Source organism: Mixophyes fleayi, chromosome 12, assembly GCF_038048845.1.
Source record: "Mixophyes fleayi isolate aMixFle1 chromosome 12, aMixFle1.hap1, whole genome shotgun sequence".
Lineage (NCBI taxonomy): Eukaryota > Metazoa > Chordata > Amphibia > Anura > Limnodynastidae > Mixophyes > Mixophyes fleayi.
This window is the reverse complement of record NC_134413.1, coordinates 10,311,199-10,331,068: the sequence shown is the minus strand read 5'-3', so window position 1 is coordinate 10,331,068 and position 19,870 is coordinate 10,311,199. Positions and strand designations below refer to the sequence as shown.

Here is a 19,870-nt window from a genome sequence, read left to right as displayed (position 1 = left end):
GATCTTTTAAGCCGATGGTTATGACAGATGAAGAGCACAGATCTGACGGTAAAATCTTGTAAAACCTCTTTAATGTGTACACATTAATCGGCTGTTGATCGGGACTTTTTTTTTTTTAAAAGGTTGGTAAAATCGTTAAGGATATTGCATCGGGAGAAATTTTCTGTAGTGTGTACCCAGCCTAAGACCTTAACATATGTATTGATTTTGTGTCTGTGTTTACCGCCACTAGGCAGATGTTTCTGGTCTTCTGAGTTCCCCGGGTATTGATCAGGCTGTTTTCTCTGCTCCCTGACCTTAACTTTTGTTTCTGATCTTGATGTTTGCTGTCTGTCCCTAGACTTTGATAAACCTGACTCTCTGTCGGTATTGGGTGAACGCTCAACCTGAATCCCGATCCAGTGTTCATCAGCTGCGTTGTTCAGTGATGGAAATGTGTCATTTGTGTAACAAGTATATTAAACTTTGGGTGAAGGAAGAAATCACTTTGCATTGTCTTAATCTGCTTTGTTTAGTTTGAGAATTCGGAGACTAAGGGGGCAGGCGCCTCAGTAAACGGGCTGCCTCCTTCTGGGCTTACCGTGTTCCAGGCTCCTCAGGGGAGTATCTGACTGTTTATTGCAATAAACCTGGGGAGAGGATATGTATTGTAAAGAACCGTGTGCAAATTCTACTTGCTAGGTAAGTGGCATTTATAATATATAGCGGCCTGTTGACCAAGTGGTGAAGAACCAAAATGCTGGCGTAAACGCTAGCCAGAGGCTCTTTCACCAATTTTTGTTATCTAGCACCACCATTTATATAGCGCAACAGATTCCGCAGCGCTGTACAGAGAACTCACTCACATCAGTCCCTGCCCCATTGGAGCTTACAGTCTAAATTCCCTAACATACACACACACACACACACACACACACACACACACACAGACTAGGGTCAATTTTTGATACCAGTATGTTCTTGGAGTGTGGGAGGAAACCAGAGCACCCGGAGGAAACCCACGCAAACACAAGGAGAACATACAAACCCCTCACAGATAAGGCCATGGTCGGGAATTGAACTCATGACCCCAGTGCTGTGAGGCAGAAGCGCTAACCACTTAGCCACCGTGCTGCCCCAGGGTTAGTGCCAGAGAAATCTAATAACCGGAATTTACCGCTGTCCCCATACACCTCTGGACTAGTCAATTTAAAAGGTTTGCTTTTCTCGGCAAAGTAACGCAAACTCAGGATGCCATTACTTGTCTTTTACAATGGGATCCAGCTCTTCTGGTTTTGTCTGCCGGTAAAGTGCAGAAAGGCTTCGTGAAGGATGTAGGGGGGGTCTTCACCGGGGCGATATGCAGCCATACATAATGATAGTTACCGCACAGTGTTAATAAATGGCCCCCAAAGGTTCAAACTGGTCAGCGGCTTACATTGGGAGCTACGGAGATGCTGGGGGCTTGTTCTAAATTCTGCCTAGTGCCACAAATAAGAGTTAAGACTGTAGATTCATAATAAACATTGCAATTAAAAAAATAGCAACAGGACATTGTTTCCTTTCATAATTAATTGCAGTATGTTTCAAAGTTCACTCGCATGTAATTATATACGGAATACAAAAATAGATCCCATATTTTAAAATATTGCAGTGGCCTTGGAAGGAATATTACAAATTACTGTGTTGTAGATAATGTTATATTTCAATGCATGTTCCTGACTCATGATTTTGCTATTTATGGACTCTGTATTAAATAGAACAAGTGCATTGTTCTATTGTCTTACTCGCTGTGCCTAGAGGAATATAATTAGTGTACAGTAAAATTATATATATATATTATATACACATGTACATATACACGACACACGATCCTCACTAACACGAAGTCCCGTATTGGAAGCTGCATGGATAACAAGTTAGGTGCTGAGGAGAATTGCTTTCTTTGTAGAACACAAGGTACATCAGATGACTAATTAGTCACAGTGCGTAGGATCAGTAAGATTACCCAACCTTTGTGTTGTTGCTGAGAACCAGTCAGAAAACAACAAATTATAGCAGCCAGTAAGAACAAAAAAAAATGTCAGAAACAAAACAAAATTAAAGTGGAATAATTATAGAAAATAAAGGAACCATAAAGTGTGAAACCGCAGGGCAAATGTTCTTTTGTGATGCCACGTGTCTGTTTTTGTGCAAGCTGGTGTACCAGGGGTGCAGGGGCGGATCCAGAAGTTAATTGTACCAGGGGCGATTTAGGGGGGGGGCGATTTAGCCCCGCCCCCTTTTTGACACCTAAGGCTGCTGACGGCTGCACACTATGTGCAGATCCGTTCAGCAGAGAGAGTTAGGGAGAGAGTCCTGCCCGGCTGCTCTGATTGTTTCAATCAGAGCAGTTGGGCAGGACTCTCTCCCTAACTCTCTCTGCTGAACGGATCTGCACATAGTGTGCAGCCGCCGGCAGCAAGCCCCGATCGCCCCCCCCCCCTGGATCCGCCATTGCAGGGGTGTACCTTGATAGGGGAGATTAGGCATATTAGATTTCATTTTGCGCGATGGGATTATATTGATTATTATAGGGCGAAAAGGCTGATTTTCTGTCGCCACTTATTGTTCCGAAGAAAATCCCCAATTGCCATTATTTATTATTATAATCTCCCCGGAGCAGCTGATCGATACTTAACTGGCTCCGCGAAGCTGACCCAGAGCGTTAATAGTTAACTTACGGCTTCGCCGGGCCGATCACAGTGGATATGCGCATTCCTGACACGGCTAGAAGAACTGGAAGCCATTCACAGTTAGTGCCGAAATTAATGTTCTGACCAGATCACAAATATATAAGTTGCTCTGTACTCTAGTTCTGAATAATTTAAAAGCTGTTTTTCTGAACAACTTTTAGCAGCCAATCAGATTCTAGCTATCCCACATAGACATTTAACACATCTGTAAGTAATGCAGGTTCTGTAATATTTCTACCAGCTGTTATTTCGTGCAGTGATATTGTCCTACCTTCTGTAGGTATTCATAACCCAGTTAAGCAGACAGTACAGTTGACTGAATTCGATGGAAAGGTGGACCACATTATTTTGCAGGTGAGATGACAGGGCATCGTGAAAGCTCCTGAGATAGGTGTCGCACACATTGTAGTCTCCGGGGTAGAGAGACTTCAAGGAATTCTTCACTTTCATCAAGTCCTGCACAGTGTTGGTCTTCAGACATTCCAAGTGGTCAATCAGCCACGTCTTAGTGGTCGTACTCAAGGGAACGGAGTTTATTCTGTTGGTAACACTACTCTTCACCGCTTCTTTCCATAACTCTTTCCATCTCCTGGGTTGGCCAAGATGAGGGATCTCCGAGACTGGAAGGGTCATCGTGGTCTTTTTCTGGGTTGATGCTTCTTTATCAATGACGTAGAAGGCAGCGGCCACCGATGGGCCATCTACTTGGTCTTTATCGAGCGACTCTTTCACAATGGACCTTATTATGTTAAACAGAGATTTGTACAACAAGTCCACGTCTTTTCCTCGTATGGTGAATTCTGTTACGTTCTCGTGAAAGTTAGAACTGATGCATTCCTCTATGAGTTTGTCTTCCATTAATTTTACATTTTCGTAGGCCTTTTGAAGTTGCTTGCTATGGATAAGTTCATTTATTTGCATTACTAGAAGAGAGGACATGGTTGGTTAATTAACATATTCTAATAAAACAATACATATACTATGGAAAACATACTTTGAGTTGTTGGCATGCATTCTGCTGCCAGATGTACTTCAACGTACATTCATTTTAAAATGAGCAGATTTAATAAGCTCTATACTAGAACCTTTTAAATATTGAAATATATATTAATTTTCTACAGCATGGCTTAGGGTTTGGGAACACCTTTAATTATAAAACATGTAGTTATAAACTAACATTAAAAAGCTATCGCTATAAACTAATGATTGCGTTTCGAGATCTTGATGTTCCAATCATAATATTCAATGCTATAAGAAAAAAAATAATAATTGTGTTTGCCTATTTTCGCCCCATTTATATATTATTTTTTTTAACGGGTTTTAGACAAAAGAAAGTTACATATTAGGTACGGTATTTAAAATAGTATATTGTGTAACTATATTCAACATGTACAAATCCTGTTATTGCAATATATATGTAGTACTAGTACCCTGACTGAATGAAATGTAGACTTCGCCCCTGTATGAAAGGTTTAGATGCCAAACAATGCTTTATTACGTAATGTCCTTGACCTGCAGTCAATTGTTTACTAAAGGGTAACTAGTTGCGGTGCTTTGTCAGGATGTGATCAAACTGCAGTGAGTATGTTAAAGTCCAGTTAACAGTTAATTATTATTATGGCAGTGGGGGATCCTTATTTGGGTACAACCTCAGTGAACAACTAGTGTGCTAATGGAACGTATCCTCAGTTAGCAGGTGTTGCCCGCCAAAAAGGATGAGTCCATTCGGCTGTTTATTCCTTAGGATGTACCACACTGCTCACTCTAGCTTGGCACTGTGAAGTCTGTTGAGTTTCACTCTGCCGACTAACCCAGCTGTTGGGACGGGCGTTAGTAAGACCTTCCCTGGTTAATTTATGAGATTCATGTAGAAGATGAGGCAACTGCTCTATTTGTATATCTATAGAGGATCTATGTGCCATAATAGTGAGGGTGTTTATCAAGAGGTTCTGATGGACAGTTAGAAAGGAAGTCCATTTCAAGGTTCTGAAAATAAGTAGACATTACGCTGCAAGATGGAAACTCTTGGTGGGGAGTCTAAAATGTACATTTTTTGCCAACCTGTTCAATTTTTGCAGAACGCCTGTCCCTCCAACACCACTTATCTTCCCTTATCTTCCCTCCTGCCAGAGTCACCACCTGCCCTCAAATCTCCCTCACTGTCAATAACACCACAACTTCCTCAGTCTCCCAAGCCCGCTGCCTTGGTGTCACACTTGACTCTGCCCTCTGCTTTATGCGTCACATCCAGACTCTCTCCCAATTCTGTTGAATCCACCTTAGAAACATTGCCAGAATTCGCCTTTTTCTTACCCAACATGCAACTAAATGTCACTCGCCGAGGTAACGGGCAGCTCACCCGACCTCTACTTGTCTACAGAGCTGACGGTCCAACCTAGTACCTGCAGATCTATTCACTTGTCTACAGAGCTGACGCTCCAACCAAGTACCTGCAGATCTATTCACTTGTCTACAGAGCTGACGCTCCAACCTAGTACCTGCATATCTATTCACTTGTCTACAGAGCTGATGCTCCAACCTAGTACCTGCAGATCTATTCACTTGTCTACAGAGCTGACGCTCTAACCAAGTACCTGCAGATCTATTCACTTGTCTACAGAGCTGACGCTCTAACCAAGCACCTGCAGATCCATTCACTTGTCTACAGAGCTGACCCTCCATCCAAGCACCTGCAGTTCTATCTACTCTGTCTACTGGGCTGACGCCCCATCAGCTGTTCCGGTATTTCATCTACCCTTCATCGCTGTTGATTGTTCCTTGTCTCCTGACTCCAAAAGGGTCTCGTTCAGTACTCTGGCAGGGGCCGCAACCTGCGAGCAGACGCAGCTAAGACCATACTGCTCTCCTGGTGAACACCGTCTACTCGTTAGACCCCGCGCCCTGCTGGAGTAGCGTTAAACTGTACGAACCCTAGGATTCGCATCATAAAGACCTGCCTATCGTGTGAAACCGTGACACTAAAGCTCTTATCCATTCTCTCACCATCTTGACTACTTCGACCTTTGACACCCAAGCATCCCCACTTCAATCCATCCTAAATGCTTCTGCAAGACTGATCTCTCTCACCGCTCCACATCTGCTGCACCACTTTGCAAATCCCTACACTGGCTCCCTGTGTCCTCCAGAATCCAATTCATATTACTCACCCTTACCTACAAAGCCCTCACCAACACTACCCCTGCATACATCTCAAATCTCATATCAAAATACTCTCCCTCCCGCCCTCTTAGATCTACCTCTGACCTGTGCCTTGTCTCATCTCTGATAACCACCTCTCACTCCCTATAAGACTTCTCCCGTGCTGCTCCCCACTTATGGAATTCCCTACCACACTCAATCAGACTTTCCCAAAGCCTTCAGATCTTTAGACGCTCTCTAAAAACCCATCGCATTTTTAGAGCTTGCCTTATCCCCAATGATACTACTGACACTAATGTGCCTTACAACTGTCTCGACCTCTACTCTGAGCCGCACTTGCTTCTCTTGTTTCAGCTGTACCCACTTCCACTTAAAATGCATAATGATCAGGACCCTGCATTTATTTTGTCTACCGTGTATGTCCCTGTTTTATGTATGTCCTGTTTTCCCTACTGTACGGCACTGCAGAGCCTTACAAATCTACAATAATAATAATAATAATAATAATAATAAAAATAATAAGCTCCATGGCCCCATCCACCACCACACCTCACCTATATATAATAAATTATTGTGTCCTCCTAACAATTAAAACTCACCATGAATCTTTTATGCTGGTAGACATGTTTATCCTAATACTTACATTCTCACACTACCTATATGAGAACAGATACATATATCTGTAGATAACCTACTACCTGTCTCATTGACCACATTCCTTACAATGACTTTATTCCCTACCTCCAGCGCTCTACTCTTCAAACTGTCTCTGTCCACTGCTCTACTGACACTTTCCCTTTCCCTAACATCTTCATACATGCACTCATATCTCCTATCCTCAAGAAACCATTTTTCAAACCTACCTCGACAATGGCCCATTACTTTCCTCCCCATTGGTTCCAAACTAAATGAGTAGCTTGTGTACACACTTTTTCTCAACTCACTCTTTTCTCAACCCTCTGAAATCGGGCTACCATCCACTAAACTCCCCCGACACAGCACTGTTCTATTCTGGTCCAACTCCTAACTTCAGTGTCTCTACTAGTGGCACATCCTCCCCTCCAGTTCTTATATCTGATGCTCTCTTCTTGGCCCTCTGGTTCTCTCTTTAAACCCCTTTTCTTTGTGAATTAATATGTCCCTTCGGCCCCATACCCACCTTTATGTAGATGACACACAAATCACAACTTAAAGCTCAACATGTCCAAAATGGAGCTCCTCATCTTCCTACAGGCTATATCATTACTCCTCCTCTAGCCCCCCCCCCCCCCCCCATTTGTTAGAACTCCTTATTCTGAATTTGGGCTCTGTGCTACCACGGGTGCTGCTGTTATACTTGGACAATTTTTCCTTGCCTGCAAGGGGTTAAGCCCTCATCTGAGCTGAATCATAATCACCTGTGACTGGCCTTTTTAAGACTGCCTTTTTCCACAGACTAGTGCCAACTCATTTGCCTTTGTCTCTGCTGCTGGTTTCTGTGATAGTCCTGTTTGGATCCTGACTGCTCCCTGACATTTGACTCCTGCTTTGTTTCATCGTCCTGCACCTCCTCTTGTGACCCAGACCCTTTGGCCTTGCACCTGCTTATTCCCTGGTATATTGTGGGTGTTCCGGCTTCTGACCCCTGGCTTGTCTGACCCTCCTTTTTCCTGATTCTCCCATGGATCATCCAATGCTTTGTGCCTCCTGGCTAACCTGTGCCTTGTGCCTCCTGATTAACCTGGTAACCTGAATCTGCACTTCGTCATTTGTACCTGATATCCAGTATCGTCTTCTTCATCTGTTAAACCTGGTAATCCTGGTCATCCTGCTACCCTGTGCTACAATTCATATTTTGTGTTTAGGTCTCTGCATTTATCCATTATACCTGTTATTCCTGCTATCTCGAACTTGCTGCTACTATGAACTATGCTTGGCATTAATCATTGACTGCACTTATGTGCTTCCTAAACACACTTTTGGTTCAAGTATAATCTGTCTCTTTGGTATTCATACTGGGAACCCTAACAGCAAGGTTGACATCATCATATTCTCAGTTGTTCCATAAGCCCTCTGTCTTGATGCTATCCCTGACTCCACCATCATCTTCACTCCACACAACCAGTCCCATGTGCTGTCTTGTTGCCTTCTCCATAAAATAATCGCCAGAATATGCCCCTTTCACACTCAGGACATTAGCAAATTTCCTTATGCACGTCTCATTATCTCCTGCCTTGACTACTGCAATCTCCTGTTATCGGACCTTCCCTTCACCCATCTAGCCCTGTAAATATCCATCCTAAATGTTGCAGCGAGACTGAACTTCCTCCACACCCTCTGCTAATGAAACCTACACTGACTCCCATCATCTAAGCAATTCAATTCAGGTTATCCCCCCCAAGTTAATCTCTCAATTCAAGTTATCCCCCTCAAGTTAAGCCTTCTCCAACTCCTCCACATTCAAACTTCCCTGGTCTTGTTAGGAGATACACTTTCTCTCCCTCTTTAAGCTGCCTTTGACCCCCGCCTGTTTTCCTCCATGAAAAGACTTCTCAGTTCTACCTCCAAGATTTCTCATGTGCTGTTCTCCATTTACGCAACTCCCTTCCATGCCTGACCAGACTCTCCAACCTTCAATCTTTCAAGTGCTCATTCAAAACCCACTTCTTCAATATAGCCTACCCTACCCACTATCTCCTATTGTCTCAGTACTTCCTCCCTCTAGACCATATTTGCCAACTCTCCCTGAATGTCAGGGAGACTCCCTGAAATAGGGGTGATCTTCCTCACTCCCTGAAGAGTCTGGCATTCTCCCTGATGCTGAGCCAGTACAAGACGTGGTGTGCTTCGCCATCTGTGGCATGATGACACAGTTCAGAAATTGTGTCCTATGTCCATGTATTGATGCCTATGGAGGTGGCCATTTTCATGGAGACCAAGATTTAGACTTCAGTAATGGAGACAGAAATGTAAAAGAGACTTCCTGGTTCTCACCCCCGCAATAGATAAGTGGGGAGGGGTTAAGGCGTAACGACACAAATATTGCGTCATCTTAGCCCCGCCCCCTGCTGTAATTGGCCAAAATTGTGACAATCGTTTAGAGGACAGGGCCAAAAAAATGTGACCCACCCCCGCACGCCCAACTCCCCCCTGGATCTCCCTGAAGCCAAAGTTGCCAAGTATGCTCTAGACTGTAATTTCTCATGAGCAGGACCATCTCTGCATCTGCACTATATTGTCAAGATTGTATGTAGTTGTTCTGTGCAATTTGTATTTTGTATAATTAGTAACTCTGATGATGATAAAGATGATGGTGAAAGAAACTTTGAAAAATATGGTAATTGTGAAATCATTGGCAAAAACTTAAACAGCCTTCCTCCTCTGAATTTTTGCTGCCCCCTGAATTACTGCCACTCTAGAAACGGCCTATGCGGCAGGCAAAGCCTGTTAGGGCCCCACCATGTCTGCTCCTTGTAAAGGCGTAAGTGAGCAGCTACTGATGTAGACTTGTTTGAATATTCTGTTTGGATTGTAAAATGGAGTCTAGCAGCTATGATTGTATTTATAAGCTACAGATTTTAATGAAACTAAGTCTTGCAAGAAATATTTATGACTTTCATGCTTCATGGAATGTACGTTTTTCAAGGCCGCACTGTTTTGTCTTTGTGTTTAATTAGAAAAACAGTTATAAGAGAATTAGTGTCTCCAAACCTCTGAGGCAAGGCCTCATATTATAACACATTGTGGTTAAAGAGGCACATTTTTTGAGTAGAGGTGCACGTAATTAATAGTTATCCAATCAGTAAAAATGCCAATCTAAACTCCCCACTGTGTAAGGGTGCCAAGATTATTGCTTAAAGCCATATTTGCTAACTTCCTGAACATGGTGTCTGGTAGCTGCCGGGGAGAGGTGGGAGTGCGGGGGGCGGGGCTCACGGCATTTTGGCACCACCCCCACGACGTAATGGCACAAACGCGTAATTTGACAGAGGGGGGGGGGCGGGAGCCAAATGCCGGTATTCAATGAGAATCGTGCTAATTTGGATCTAATTCTGTCCACTTCATTAGGAAGTAGGCAGATGCAAGAGATTGCCCTACTCTCCCGGGAATCCAGGAGACCTACCCGGAATTTGGGAGTCTCCCGGAATGTCCGGGAGAGTTGGCAAGTATGCTTAAAACATATAGCTAAATATATTATTGTTGCCCTTCTGATCTGCTTAGTCAGATGGTCCGCGATCACACAACTTAATAAACTTAACTCTATTAAAAAAAAATAACAGATCCTTTGACTACTTCATTATAACAGCTACACACACTACGACCTTTTGCCTACTCTACAGCTGTGGGAGGTTCCTGATAAGAACAGATTCTGCAGTATTGAGTTGTATAAAGGGACCTAACTTGCTTTTTAGAGAATATACACCTACATTAAATATATTTCTACATGAAATATATTTTCTATGTTTTATATTTGCTTTTGATTTTTTGTTAAAGCAAAGTTATTTGACATAGGTAAGGCAGCGTTCTGGCTGATAATGGGTGTAAAGAAAAATTAGATCCACTGCTGTAAATGTTAAACAAATGTTAGGTCAAAGGTACATCTTATAGATTTATTTTCCTGTAAAGGGGGTGAAATGGAGGAGAGTTAAACAGAACAGGGCAACATTTGTCATTGATTGCAAAGCAGGAAGATATTCATGGAATGTGCAATGTGAGGAAATACAGGGATTTAACTGCTTAAATGCAAAGCACCACTATTCTGTAGTAGCTCACAGTAGAGTGAGAATTACTGAATTCTGAGGTGACCACATACCATATTGTGGTCACCTCAGAAGGCCCACATTATTAATCAGCAATCCCACATACAAGAAAGCGAGTGAAGTACCTTTTAAACATGCACACAAATTGTGACCTCCTTTTCAAAATCTCTCTGGAGGTTGCAAAATACATCTTCCAGTTCCTCATGGGCTCAAAGCTCTCTGCATGTCATGTGAAGGCAGAGAAAGAAGGAGAAGGGGGGAGGATTTTAAATTACACAGAGCTTAGAGTAGTGTTCCAAGGCTGTGCTCGCTACATCAAGTGTCATGTGACTGTGGTTACCGTGACAACCCATAGCATTGTACAGAATTATAACTCATTAAGAGCAGCATGAAGAAACAAAATCAAGGAAAATGGTAAATACCAAGATTTTTTGCTGTCCAGTGGAAATATCTGGCACCACCCATCCTTTCCATGTCCCAAGAACATCTTCATAATTATTCATCATCACCAATGTGTTCTTAAATCACATAGCGTTCCTGTCCTCAGACAGCTTAGTGTAGGTGCTGGCCCTCAACTGAAAAAAAACGCCTGACATCGCTCAACAGGACCTCCCCTTACTCAAACATCTAATTCCCAATACATAGTCAGTTCCAACACAAGCCAAACACAACGTCCATCATGGTAATCTCAAACGATGCCACAGTCCAGCCCATACCATGACCAAGATCATCACCTCAGGCCACATAGGTTTTCCAACCCAGGCTGTCTTTTTTATTTTTTGCTACAACAAGCCAAATAATCAACACCTCGTGCAATCAAAGCCATTTTTACACTGCCGCCTTGTGATTTGTGGATTTCTACCACTGATTTCCTGCTATAAAGAAGTACGGAGTGTCAGAATGGTTTTGCCAATGTACAAAATTGAACAATTAGAGATAGATGCCCTACATAGATCAGCCATACATTGATCAGTCTTACCTGACAATAGCTCAGCTTCTGCCTTTTCCTCATGCTTTGGTTCTTCTGATTGAGAGTTGTTCTCAGATTCATTAAAATCTATTTTCTTTCTCGGTTTAAAACTACTTTTCATTTTGTTAACCAGAAAACCAGGTGCTCCAGATAATTCCTTCTTTTCCGGAGAGCTCAGCTCTTCTCCTTGGTCATGTTTGTTTGCACTTTTTTTACCTAGACGTGATAATCCAAAAGACTCATTTTTTCCTGACTCATCTGTTTGATTCTGTCGTTTAGAGGATCTTTTACTGGATCTAAAATTCAGGCCTGAACCCAAGATTGACTCCTTTTTTTCCGGGGAATTTCGTTCTTCTGTTTCATCAAGTTTCTTAGAATTTCTTTTACTTATTCTAAAATTTCCGAATATCTTCTGAGAAGTTTGATTTTTCTGTGATGCTTTGAATTCTTGATCTCCTGGCAGATATCTCCTATCATCATCATGTTGTGTGTTGTCCTCACTAAACGGAGATAGAGATGGTTGGGTATTCATGTCTATACCTGAAATACAAAACCATGCATTAATTTGATGTGCTCCCTGATAATTTCCATTAGTCTTTTTGCCTCTAGGTACCAAACAATGTAATTAAAGACTTTTTGAGCCCGGTATCAACATTTGAATGGGCCCCTAAAGTTTCTAGAGAGGGAACCTTGGGCACCGCAGATGATGTCTAGTTCTAGTGCTGTCCAAAGGATGTGTCTAGTGCTACCCATCATTTTTATATTCCATTAACATCCTCACATTTCTCATTCATCATCAGCTTCATGTACCCTAGTTATACTGTCATCATGTTCTTCCATTAAACAGCTCCCAAAATCTAAGACAGTTGATGGTCAGTGTTGGTCTTCAGCCAAACACCCTGCATCACACAAATGGGCCACTCCACACACACTCAATCATTTATTTCCAAGCATCTGGTCAACCTAAACCAACCTCAAATCCACACAATCCACAGCCCACCAAGCACCAGATTGTCACCTGAGGCACAAGAGGTTTCTCCTCCAGGCCAGTCCAGGAGCCCTCATTTTCCACAATGAAACAAGAAATCAACTGTACTCAGTACCAACTTGTGCAGTCAAATACAATTGTATGTTACTGTCTGCTCCATGTGATGACTTCCATCACTGATTCCCCAGGTGTGGCTATTAGCAGTATATCACCCCTCTTAAGATGTTGTGCCCTACTCCCACTCCATGCTACCAAGGTAGTTCCACCCCTTGTACCAATTCACAACTGATTTTGTTTTCCAACAGCCCTAGACCTTCTGGAGCTTTCTCCATGGGTGGGCTGTGGAAGGGTCAAGTGAGTCATTTCCCATTTCAGCTCCTTTCTCCAGCCCAATAGGATCCCAGACTCCTATGGACAAATTGGGAGGAATTACCCAGGGGAGTGATAATTAGAGAGGGTTAAAATTTTGCCCCAGAAGAGGTGGAGCTGGTGGTGCAGTATCTTACTTCCTAGTCACTGATAGGTGGTTAAGCTAAAGATGTCTTCCCAATAAACCAGAGGAGGTTACCAGCAGAAACTAGGTCACTTGGATAGTCCTCTCTCCTGGTTATCTTGGCATACACACAGCTATAGTTTTATTGTCTGTGTTCTATTGAGTAACGATGCATTCCAAGAGAAACACAGCATTATGCTACAAGCCTACTGACAGAAGGGCTAGAATGAGAGAAGGGTCAGACGATCAAACACTGTATGGTGAGAGCATCAGATCTGGCATCACCGGTGATACTCTGTGAACACAACCAGAACTGAGAGTCTCCCTGTTGGTGACACCAGTGGGCTAGTGGTGAGGAGCCAATTCCGTAATCAGTGAGTACAGACCAATCTATTGAAGCATACATTGTGGAGCATCAATATATACTATAACAAAGACTGTACAACCACCTTACAAGTGGTAATTCAGAACCCTACACTACTTGTACACAGCAGCGTAGAAGTATGCCAAGAACCATATAGTAAGTTACTTGATACATGTTACTGGTAGGCAGGATCAGCAATAACCTAACTACCAGTCAGTACATGATACTTTATGTTATTACTCTACAATCTATCGACATTGAACACCTTCCTTCTGCTTCCAACACAGTAGACTTATTCTATTTCAACCTCTTTGTTCCACCCTACCCTCACCAATTATATCCCTCACACATAACTTCTACTTCCTTAAACCTAAATAATTGTATTAACCCATATTTGCATTATTGATTATTGCGGATAAGACAGCTGGTGATTCTCTCGGGTCAACCCCTGACAGGTAACAATACCATCCATTCCCAATAGAGAGCACTTCCAGGCTGATTCAGATTGAGGTCAATGGTGACTTGAACTACAGTCAACACATCCCCCCCTTGGGATCTACCTTCCCAGGGAGTACATACAGATCTATGAATTAGTATAGTGATCAATGACTAGACAGCAAAAAAAAAATAAGGGATCTATTTTTGGAATGTTAGGGGCTGGGGGGTTTTCACTAAGGGGTAATCGTAACGAGGCACCATGCCTAAAATATACTAAATTACATTTATGAATTACTCCAGTCTTTCCCCACACTGTTCCTCTCATTAACCTTCTCATGAAATTGTTTACCACTGCTCCTCATAGTGACTATAGCAGGAGGCACTGAGATCATTTCTGCATACATGATATTGTCGACGAATAGCAGAAGTTATTTCCTATTTTTCCATTTAGGTTCTCTAACTACTGGCTGCTCTTACGGGTGGCACACAGTTACTGGGCAGCTTTATTTGTACACTGTGATTGAAAGTTGAGCGAGGACGCATCCCCAACTCTAAATATGTCTGCCCATCTTAAGTTTGCCCCCCGCTACTGCACAAAATTGTTTGGCCAATGTGCAAAATTGTCCATTTTAACGGAATGTCTCCGAACTCTTAAGCCCTTAATGAGGACAACAGTACCCTTGACACGACCAAAATAGATCCATGTAAATATGTCCTACAGCTGGAGGTAGATGCAATACATAGATCGATCTTACCTGGCAATTTCTCATGTTCTGTCTTGTCTTCATGCATTGTTTTTTCTGACTCATCAAAATCTATTTTCTTCTTCACATTGATACTATTTCTCAGTTTAGAAACCAGAAATCCAGGTGACTCCTTCTTTTCCGGAGAGCTCAACTCTTCTCCTTGTTTGTTTACAGTTTTATTACCTAGTTTAAAACTTAGGCGCGAGAGTCCGAAAGAATCATTTTTTTCCGGACTGCCCGACCCATCGATTTGGTTCTCTTGTTTAAAGAATCTTTTGCTGGATCTAAAGGAGCTCAGACCTGATCCCAAAAGTGACTCCTTTTTCTCTGGAGAACTTGGTTCTCCTGTATCATCAGACTTCTTAGAATTCCTTTTACTCAATCTGAAATTTCCAAATAGGCTTTGAGAGTTTTCGTTTTTCTGCACTGCTTTGTATTGTTGATCTTCTGGAAGATGTTTCCCATCAGCCTCCTGTGTGTTGTCCTCTTTAGATAGTGGATGGGATTCAAACGATGGGGGCTCCATGTCTTATCAACGCAGCTTTCGTTGTCCTACACCTAAAATACAAGAACTCATGTTCATTTGATGCAATCATTTTATTTGATTCCCATGTGCTTTCTGGGAATTTCCAAAAGTCTTGGCTTTAATGCAATTTTTGATGACTGGTATCATAAACACTACCCTTGGTGAATTATACTGGTGGGGCTATTGTACAGGTAGGGTTAAAATCACATTAACTGGTAAGTTTTGAATGTACAGGACATCAACAGTCATTGACTTACTGTAAATGTTATCATAGAAATGTGGATCAGACTGGTAAGTAAAATTAACCTGAACCTCTTCTAACTAGCCAGGACTGCAACTAGGTTTCGTTTTAAACACAGATACTGACTACATCGACGTTAAACTTCATGTTATTCAAAACATCACAGTTTCTGCTCTGCAAAACTGCACCTTTTTATTTTCCATTATACTAATAGTTTGCAGAGTAAAGTTCACTAATCTCTTTAGAGATCTATAGAATATTGAACCTGTTCCAGACACACTAAAAGATATACAGTATGTTGAGATATTTTGCAGCTTAACCGTTAATATCTGATATAAATCAAATGCAAAATGTGTTACAGGAATTTTTAATCACACATTGAGGTTTATCTAAAATAGGATGTTTGTCTGTTCTTACGTATAATACAAGCATTTTGAATTGCACATACGCATGCAAGAAAAAAGTATGACTACATCCATGCCGGTGGAATGGATGCGTTACATTTTTTTTTTATATATAGATGATAAACAGAAAATAACACTTTTTTAATAAGACATTATTCTCTCCTGTGGATCTGGCCACTTATTCTATTTATACACAACAGGATAATGTTTGAAAACATGTTTTTAAGACATTATTATGCTGTCTACAAATAGGGTACAGCCACGTGTGTATTAAGTACTAACACATATGCCTTGCGTCTATCCTTCCGTCAGGTGTTCATCCCATACTTGGCAATGTCCGGGACACTCCCGAATTCCAGGTAGGTCGACTCCCGGGAGGATAGGACATCCTCCCGCATCTGCAGGATTTGGAGCCTGCATGACACGATTCTCTGTGAATCGCATCATTTTTGCCCCCCCCCCCCCCCCCCCCGGGATGCGCTTGCGTCACTGCGTCGCGGGGTTAGGACAAAAAATACAATCTTTTCTTAGGTTCAACAGGCTGCAGAGAAAGCTAATGGAACATGGGATAGAACGATTGTTTCCAATTGAATTTCCCCTGGGTATTTATATCCCAGAAAGGGTCTCCCCTAGTTATTTTTAAGAAATTAAATTTTACTTCCCTAAACATTTGTATTTAAAAGCTCAGATGATCATAAAGCATAATTTATTCATTGTTACAAGCCCCACAAATAATCAGGTAATAGTAAACAGTGTGGATACAATTCTAAGAGTAAGGGGTATATTTACTAAACTGCGGGTTTGAAAAAGTGGAGATGTTGCCTATAGCAACCAATCAGATTCTAGTTATCATTTTGTAGAATGTACTAAATAAATGACAGCTAGAATCTAATTAGTTGCTATAGGCAACATCTCCACTCCATTTCAAACCCGCAGTTTAGTAAATATACCCCTAAGAGTCATGCAGACATTTTCAGGAGCCAATAGGGAATTTAATCCATATAAAGTTGAATGTCAGATATAAAAGTGGGACTCTATGAAAGGATGTAGGGACAGAGAATTTTGTTTCAAAAGAGAATCGGTTCCTCAAAAAGCAGGACACGTGATAGACATCACTACTGTAAATATCCGCCACAAATATAGTGCAATTTCCACTACTTATGTTGTTCCCTACTAGTTCGATTTTTATTTAGTTTTTTTCACTGATTTGTCTATAAATTGCATTAAGCGCAGGCAGGTTTACTATGAAGCAGAACAAATAATTTAATTCGCAAAAGACCCTGCTTCAATTAAGAAAAATGATACAACACCTTCAAACTGAATGATAACAATTACATCCGACATACAATTACTAATAGTAGATACAATGTAGCAGGCGGCCTATACTGCATGGGATAGTTTGAGGGTTAAACATAATTTGCTTTTGTTAATGATTTCTAGGGGGAAGTCCCAGCATGACCCTGGAATTTGTTTTGTCCTTGACAATGACTATGTATTTTTAAGAAGTAACAGCACAGTATTCTATTTCTTGTCTTTTACACATTTCTCAGCATTTTTTTTGTCCTGTGTAACAATATATTGTAGGGAAGTATTTAAAGGGAAAATAACCTATCATGTTGTTTTGTTTACCCATAAGCACCTACTTCTTGATCTGGTTTATCCTGGGCTAGCTCAGTCCTCTCTTCCCCTTCCTTGAGGATTGTCCCTCTGAATTTTGATCTCTACCCTGTCTCATACTTTGCCCGGTCCCCTCTCAGTTGAGGTGCACAACTCAGTTTGCAGATACCTGGGCTCTCCACCTCTCTTCTCCAGTATCTTTCTCTGGCACCCACATCATCATCATCATCATCATCATTTATTTATATAGCGCCACTAATTCCGCAGCGCTGTACAGAGAACTCATTCACATCAGTTCCCTGCCCCATTGGAGCTTACAGTCTAAATTCCCTAATATAGACACACACTCACACACAGACAGACAGAAAGAGAGAGAGAGACTAGGGTCAATTTTTTTTTTTGATTGCACGCAATTAACCTACCAGTATGTTTTTGGAGTGTAGGAGGAAACCGGAGCACCCGGAGGAAACCTACGCAAACACAGGGAGAACATACAAACTCCACACAGATAAGGCCATGGTTGGGAATCGAACTCATGACCCCAGTGCTGTGAGGCAGACGTGCTAACCACTACGCCACTGTGCCGCCCCACATGGCAAATCAACCAAACTGTGACACACTATGAGTTCCACCATGCCCGCTAGTACTCTTCATCGTCACTCAATTATCCATGGCACTCACCAAAACCAGGAGCCTCCTTATCGGCCCTCGCTGACTCTTCCCAGTTGCGGTGTAGATCAGCACTTATTCTCCACTCAACTACTGTCAAGTTCAAGGCTATCTCAGAAGGATTGCGCTTGACCAGATCAATTAACTCAGGTCCCAGACATCAGCACTCGAGAATAAGGTAACAGTCAACTCCAGAGAACTCAAAACCACAGTCATGATAACATCCGAAGACCAGAAGACAAACAACCAGCAGAGTAGATTGGTGAATCCTCCGATCTGCCATCAATCATCTGAACGGCCCCTGATATTCAGCTATCCCTTCCCCTACCTGTGTTTTGCTCCCACTCAAGAAAACAGTTGAATGCAGGTAATGATGGATTACATTGGGTGAGCCTGACTAATTTACAGGGGTTTTCCAAAAATGGGCAAGTCCTCACCATTTTAAATTCCCTCTTTCAAACAGTAGAACTGCGAAAGTCCCATGCCCAAGGTTTAGCAGAAAGTCCCTCTACCAACAACTGTTACCATTCTAAGCATGACAGCTTGGAGAATTCTGAATACAAACGGCGGTCTGCTGACCTGTCAAAACAGAAGTTGATTGGAGAGAGGAGCAACAAGGGTTCCCACTGTAGAAACCCACATAAATGTAAAAGAGTGGCAAGGTCATGACCTCTGCACTAACAATGCTAGGAGCTGGGGCTAAGAAAGAGTTGCTCTCATATACCTGGGGCTTTGATCTAATTGTATCAACTGAGCTAAATCTCTCACTGTGATCTCTGCAGATTTTGTTAAATGAAATTGCAGCAAAACAGATACATAATAATCTATGGAAAGTGTCATAATGGAAACAATTTATGTTGCCTTCTTTTTGTAACTATAATAGGAAACACAATCTAATTATTACCAGAACGATAGAGTGCAGTTTATCAGTGAAATACTCATTATGCAGATACAATAGTCAGCAGCTCAGCACACACCTGTATGTGACATCTAAGCTAACACCTTTCCAACACAAACAAACACTGAGGTAGCAAGTCACACAGCCAAAAGATTTACACCAAGGTGTCACAACTCCATAGAATAGAGCAGCAAGAGAGAGTCAATATATTCTGTACATCCGGTGGTTTTTTGCTTACCATGAAATGAGAGACGGTGGCTGACAACCTGGTGAATTCAGGGAAAAAGGAAAGAAAGTCTGTGAGGATATCAGCAAAAGCAGCTTCTCTGCATTCTGTAGACCTGGACACAGGAGAGAGGAGGTGGTATCTGACGTCTCTTCCCACCTGTTGTCCTTTACTTGCACTTTCACTTTTAGCTGAAATACCTAGGACAAGATTTTCAATAATTAACAGAATTAACAGAATATTTTGAAAAGTTTAGTGTCAATAGAAGTACAAATCATGAAATAATGGCCGTCCTGCCAGTGTCTACATGTCAGATTTACAGTACTGTGAAATAAGTTGGTGATTTATTACAATTATTAAACAATTTATAAAGCAGTACTTGCTGTATCCTTTATATTTTCACCTTGTAATTTTCAATTGAGATTATGAGGACGTAAATGGTTTATAAAATAATCATTGCAGGATTTTATTTTTTGTGGCTTTTTATATATTGTTACTATGTCTGCTTGCATAGTTTGTTATTTAGTAGACTGTTGTTGTTTATGTCTCTGGCTCATAATCCTTTTAACTCCTCCCCGAAGCGTACTGTCAGTCAGAGCCGGCGAGGGCAACCAACATTGGCAAGGAATCCTCCAGGAGATCAGAGGGAGGTGGGCGTGTTGGGGGTGGGGCCCAACG

The 19,870-nt window shown here is 41.9% G+C and overlaps 1 protein-coding gene across 1 annotated transcript in view; it reads right to left on the bottom strand.

Annotated features, from left to right (window-relative positions):
- The window catches only part of EXOC3L4 (exocyst complex component 3 like 4), a 72,186-nt gene extending 52,835 nt beyond the window's left edge, over positions 1 to 19,351 (bottom strand). The window contains exons 1-4 of the mRNA XM_075191816.1: positions 19,205 to 19,351; positions 14,621 to 15,169; positions 11,592 to 12,122; positions 2,986 to 3,637 (exon numbers count right to left, since the gene is read on the bottom strand). Coding sequence (XP_075047917.1) covers positions 2,986 to 3,637; positions 11,592 to 12,122; positions 14,621 to 15,137 — 1,700 coding nt within the window. The 5' untranslated portion in view covers positions 15,138 to 15,169; positions 19,205 to 19,351. The remainder of the gene's footprint in view (positions 1 to 2,985; positions 3,638 to 11,591; positions 12,123 to 14,620; positions 15,170 to 19,204) is intronic.
- Positions 19,352 to 19,870: the final 519 nt, after the last annotated feature.